The 6,502-nt window shown below is 36.7% G+C and overlaps 1 protein-coding gene across 1 annotated transcript in view; it reads right to left on the minus strand.

Annotated features, from left to right (window-relative positions):
- The window catches only part of LOC104529038 (rab-3A-interacting protein-like), an 11,253-nt gene extending 7,153 nt beyond the window's left edge, over positions 1–4,100 (minus strand). Inside the window, exons 1-3 of the mRNA XM_010173213.1 lie at positions 4,011–4,100; positions 1,394–1,471; positions 803–1,006 (exon numbers count right to left, since the gene is read on the minus strand). Of these exons, the coding sequence (XP_010171515.1) occupies positions 803–1,006; positions 1,394–1,459 (270 nt within the window). The 5' untranslated portion in view covers positions 1,460–1,471; positions 4,011–4,100. The remainder of the gene's footprint in view (positions 1–802; positions 1,007–1,393; positions 1,472–4,010) is intronic.
- Between the last annotated feature and the right edge of the window lie 2,402 nt (positions 4,101–6,502).

Genomic DNA, 6,502 nt, shown 5'->3' on the forward strand with positions numbered 1-6,502 from the left:
CTCAGGATCTCATCTGGCCCCCCCCCCCTGCCAAAGCAGGTTCCCTACAGCAGTTTACACAGGAAGGCGTCCAGGCAGGTTTTGAACATCTCCAGAGATGGAGACTCCACAGCCTCTCTGGGCAGCCTGTGCCAGTGCTCTGTCACCTTCACAGTAAAGAAGTTTTTCCTTAGGTTTGCACTGAACTTTTTGGTGTTCCAGTTTTTGCCCATTGCCCCCTGTCCTGTCACCACCCACCACCAAAAAGAGTCCGGCCCCATCCATTTGTCCCCCGCACTTCAGGTATTTACAGACATTGATCAGATCCCCTCTCAGTCTTCTCTTCTCCAGGCTGAAGAGTCCCAGCTCTCTCAGCCTCTCCTCATATGGGAGATGCTCCAGGCCCCTCATCATCTTTGTGGCCCCTACAGAAGTTTATGAACCTTTGGTGACAGACTTTGTAAAAAGTCACCAGGACTTAACATTCAGTTATACTGTATTTTTCTTTTTCTTTTTTCTTAAATTCTCATCTTCAAATTACTAGTTCCAATATTTCAAATCTTATCTCATCTTCCCTTAATGATCTAAAAGTAAATAAGACTTGGAAAACCCACCACCTATTGGTATGTAAGAAAAAAATTTCTTTCTTTAATGAAAAATATCTCTAAAATAGTCAGTACTACATGAAGATTTGATACATACCAGATTTACTGGAGAGGAAAAAAAAAAACAAAACAAAACACAAAAAAAACCCCAAAAAACCCAAACCAAAAACAGTAAAGCCAGCTTAGCAGCAAAAACAGGACAATCCTTGTACTGTTACCTCTTTACAGTCTTTTACAATTGGTTGCATCATGGTAAGGTCCTGATGACTGCCACCCATAGCACTGCTTGTACTCTTGTTTCTTGCATGGCCTTTCTTAAAAGGAGTTTTTCCTGTAGACTGAAACTCCTTAGTTGGAGATGTTGGTGAAGTAGACAGTACTAGTGTTTTCAGTGCTGCTACTTCAGCCTGGAGGACATCAATCTTGGGGGGGGAAAAAGATGAAGTCATTAACAAACAATATCATATTAGGCTATGGATATGTTAAATAATTCAAAATTTCCAGTTATGTCAGTTCAAATCAAGACTTCATCTTCCAACAGTACTAACACCCAGATGCCTATGCAATTGCATACTGTAGTAACCCTGGCTCCCCATGCACCTTACTAGCTATCTGATAGGATGCTGAAACATCAGCTCTGTGTCCACAGGTGTTAGGTAAGAAAACCAGGACAATATGTCAACACGACACAAAACAAGTCAGTATATATTTTAATAATACCCACAGGTAATGTTCTATTTACAACTTTATGATTCACACTTCAGATGTATAACCATGTGAAAAGACAAAGCAAGTCAGAAAAAACTCACCTTTCCCTGTGCTTCTTTTAATTGTTTTTCTGCTGCAGCTTGTTTGACATTAGCTTCTTTAACCATTTTGTGTGCTTCCTATTAAAAAATGTTTAGATAGTGTAAATGCTTCAATTTACAAGATCCAGTAAAAAAAAAAACCCTAAGGATATACTTTTGCTTTACAGAGACTACTTGTGAATAGTAAATTGTGCAACAATCTGGAATTAAATATTTACATACTAAAAAATACCTACAAGTCTATCACTTGGATTCATCACTGGCCCATCGAGTTTCTTCTCCTTGGACCTGAGCCCAGATTCAGAAATGCAGCAACTCCACCCACCCCCCTCCAGCAGGAACAATACCTGTGATGGACGCCAGGCTCCAGTCACACTTCAGTGGCTCACAAGTCAAGTTCCTTGACCCCCAAGAGAAAGACTCAACCAGTAACAACAAAAGCAACATAAGCACAGTAGCACGTTCAAAAGAATTTCTCCCTTCTTCTAGCCAGAATAACCAGTTACAGTCAACTAAGTTCCTGCATGAAAGAACTGGTCGAACTACTATGAAGTCTAAATTCTTACCATTAAAAAACCAGACAAAGCAACAGCTTGAAACAGTTTATGGATTAATAAACATTTCTTAAGTAGAACAGAAAAGGCACTAAAAACCAAACCAAGTAAAGAAACAAGGCTAAGCCAATAAAGAAGAAAGTATAAAAGGACTTAGTTTTTTTAACTTCCTTTTACCTCATACCTCTACGCCTTTTGTCTGCATAATGTATTTATTTAGGCTCTGATCCAGCAATTTGTGCCTGTGATCAAATTACTGTTCTTACTTAGTACTTACTAAAGGCAACAAAGCTTGAAAGATCAGGGCCATCGACTAAGTTACTTTGAATAGGAACCTGCTCATATCTGTAAAGCGCCTAGCACGTATCTGGACGCTATATAAATAAACAAAAAAGTTCATCCATCATCATACCAAATGATCTGGCTCCCACTGGCATACAACACAGCTGTATAATATGGGTTTGTAAAGTTCTCTTAAGTAACAACATACACATGCAAGAATGGGAACATACACATTTATACAATGTGTACAAATACATTTAACATTGAGCATGCAGTTTCTGCTTAGTGATGCACCTTTGAAAGCAAAACATGTTACAGTGGTATTATAGTGTAATAATGTAATATATACACCCAGCTGTGCCAAACAAGTCTCGATCCTTCATTGGGATGCATTAATATAAGGTCCAGCCTATCCACTTCTATGGTCACTGAAATCAGTGAGATTCAGAACAGAACATTAATTCAAGGGCTGTGGATCCCAGTGCAAAAATCAAGAAACCTCAACACTGTTTTGTTAGGTCCTCTTAGTGAAATCAAATTACAAGAGAAAGTTCAAGTGACATGCCCACAACAGTTGGGAGTCCTGAATAACTAAAACTCAATTGTTATTAATACGCTATATTTCACACATGGCTTTAACAAATTTGTAGCTTTGTTCTAAGTTATTGTCATTAATATAAAATTTCACCAATAATTTTATTTTTATTCCTCTACAGATAAAATATCTGCCCCACATTTTCTTCCTCCCCCCAATATACACAAGTATTTATGTTAAGAAGTACCTTTCCAGTCTCCCATTTATTCTCTATGCACAGGAACTGCTTAATATTTTAAGTAACTTTGCCCTACTGGGATGATGAAATAAAATGCATGGCCAACCCCCAGAGCAGTTTGTAATTTGATTTTTGTATGTAAGTATTTTCAAGGTTTTAATAGCACTTTTATATCCATACAACATCATAGGTTTAAATACTGTTTCTAAGACATACCCAGTGTTGTATCTTTATGCATATGCTGAAAACCAATACATATGATTTGGTAAACATACAAATCATCTGGACTATGAAATTTATTCTGACAGTTATGGGTATCACAACTTAGCCTCTAGGCATTCCTATATATATTCTTATGACAAAATGAAAACTGATCATGCTTCAAGTATGGATTTAAGATTTTCTTCTGTGTAACAGAAGCACACAATCTTTGCTGGCACTATTGCCTTTTTCTTGAATGAAAAGGTCTCACTTAAAGTTCAGGCTCCTCACTAGGTAACCAGATTCCACCCTGGTGCATCACTCAGTATTAATGTTCTTTTCAAGTCTGTGAGTAGCATGCTGCCAGACCCAAAATTCAAAAAGTGAAAGCATGGTTAAGTTATGTACTTGCTACCTCCATTGATCTGGAACTATGTTATTTTTTTATTTAGTCACCATGGCAACCCCAAATTTAGCTCTTATCTAGATAGCCTTGCTGTCAGACGGAAAAGCTGCCTCAAAATAGTTATGCCAAAAAATAAGCCTAAATAGTTTTAAGCTTTCTGATATACTTTCCTTATTTTCCTCCTTTTGTGTCTGGGCAGATTGACAAGCTCAAGGTCTCTTTCATCTAAATAAAAGTCTACTGCTTGCTCTCAAGCCTCTAATTCAGCACACTCGGGTCTTCAGGACACAAATCCCTTTATAAGCTTATTGCAGAAAAATTCAGCATACAACATACTGATTCTACATAAAACATCTAGCTCAGCTTCCTTTAAGTATATCACATCGAAGACTCCAACAAACCTCAAACAGACTAGCTGTAAGTTCTTCCAATTCCTGTCCAAGTTGATCTCGCACTTTAGAAAGCCTTTCACATTCTTCATCTTTTAACTTCAGCTCCTATGGAAAATTGAAAGTTATTTATTCTGACTTACAGTAGTAATTTGGCCTTTTAAAGCTAATACCACAGAGAGAGGGGAGAAAAATAAAAATATAATAATCAGAGGTACATAAAACCTTTGCTAAACAAAGCCTTTCAAAAGATTAATCTTAACACTACAAGTAATTCAATTAATGCTGCACACACATATAGCTCTTCTTCCTGCTATACAGCAATATACCAGGCCAATCTGAAGTATCTCTAACCTCAACGTCAGCATTTCCAAAATTCTCTGAAGTAAAAAAAAAAAAAAAAAAAAGCTTTTTTCCCTAAAAGTATAGAAAACTAAAGTAACTTAAAATATAGATCAAATTACTTACTGGGACAGACAGAATACCAGCTCTGTTCACCCATTTCTTAATTAGACACTTAAAGAAAGCAATCCTTTTTTTAATTAAAAAAAAAAAAAAAGAAATCAAAAGAAGCTTTATCTCAAGACAATCCCCAATTCTAAAAGAATCTTAAATCATGTTTTACTATAAATATTGCCTCCTGCATATTTCCTTACAACTAACACAATTCCAAAATCATACTGTAAGTAAATCCTTGCTCTTGTTCATGCAGATATGTAGATCAAATTAAAGCAACTTCATGAAATTCAAAATGTTATTTGTCTACACCTCTAAAATTTGAGTGAGGAAGGTCTGACCATACCACTTTTACAGTAAGATTTTAACACTGATTTAGCAGTGTAAGAGTTACACATGCCCAATTTCATCTGTATTGTCTCAAGTCTGAGGGAAATGCGGGGTAATTTGCAGAGAAGTACAAAAAGTTCAACAAGGAATTTGAAAAAGAGTTCCTCTCCCCTTTCCCAACCATTAAACCCTGGAACCTTTTGCAAGAAAGAAAATGATGGAGAGAAAAAGTAAGAGTAAGAAAAGCAGCAGAGAGCCCACTCTGACCTTTCAAGCATCTTTTTGTGGCCGTAACTGTGCTCCCATCCCCATCTAGTTCTTCCTCTTTTCCCCCTGCCAAGCTAGTTATTATGTTACCAACACTCCTAAAATGCAGGTCCCAAACCTGTCACTGACATGTTAAAGACTCCAAATATAACCTAGCAATTATTTGCTTTGAAAACCTCCAGAAGCTGGTAAAGAGAACAGCTGCCCTCAGAAAACTCTGGGAGGCCAAGGACTACAGAATGACAAAAAGGCCCAAATAGCAGTTTCCCTTGTGTTTCTGGGAGGTGGTCAGCATTTCTCCCAAAGTCTTCATGATTGAGTAATATTGTCCACAACCATGTGGGAAACTGCATCTTGCCTTGCAGCATGATGATATTAGGTCCTGCTCTCAATTTCTGCAGTGAAACTAGCAATAGATTTTTCTTTAAGATGAAGGATCCTCTTTGACTCCCGCTCCTAAATTCAACAAGTCTTTAAGGACTGTTCTAGATTCATTTAGTATCAAAGACCTTCTTTTACTTGGTTTTAACTTTGGACATTTTGATTGATTTTTAGTCTAGTTTGTTTGCTATTTTGAATTTTTTTGCTTTCCATATGTAACCTTTTAGCTATTTTGAAAGGTACCACTTAAATGATGGTGTTTTTTTCCCCAAACATGGTATTGCTCAAATATTACCCAACTCTTACTAGCTACTATTCCACACAGTGATCTCCCTCTCTCAAAAAAAAAAAGCAGGAAAATAGCTACAGATGGAAGGAAGAGAAGGAAAAAGGAATACAAAAAGTCAAAGGGAAAAAAAAACCTGGAAAAATCAAGAGGTTAAAGAAATAAAGTAGAAACAAAATTTAATTAATTTGTGTTTAAATTATTTCCCATATAAAGTATGGCTCTTAATGAGAAAATGAAAGATTCTGATGCAAAATGCTTAAAACTCAAGTTTCACATGTTCCTATAAATACAGAGAATGCATCAACACATTTACTTTGGTTTACTTCACTGATTCGTAAGGAAATCGCTACATACACAATAATACATCTTAGAAGGAGGTTATATTAATATTCAGGTCAAGAGTTATTAAACTACTACTGGGCAGAACTACCCCAGGTTCACTTTTGGGCTACCACTATCAATACATTATTTTAAGTAAGATGGTTACAGTTTTGCTGGCAACTGGAAAGATTTGGTGACTTAGATTAAAATTTAGGCAGAGAAGTACAGTTACTTAATGAAAACCAAGCAGTCTACTTACACATGGCTGCCTAGCTAGATTTGTCAAACAGTGGGCAAGCTTCCATGACATGATTCAGGACGAGCATAATAGAACACATTATTTTGCCAAGCAAGTTTAATAGCTGGGTTTTTAAAAAAGGGCAGAAATAAAGAGTGCCCAAAGAAAAAAGCTCAACAGTTATTAGAAACATTACTACTGTCTGTGTCTTAAAGGCATTCC

This window comes from Antrostomus carolinensis, unplaced genomic scaffold (assembly GCF_000700745.2).
Source record: "Antrostomus carolinensis isolate BGI_N321 unplaced genomic scaffold, ASM70074v2 scaffold31168, whole genome shotgun sequence".
Lineage (NCBI taxonomy): Eukaryota > Metazoa > Chordata > Aves > Caprimulgiformes > Caprimulgidae > Antrostomus > Antrostomus carolinensis.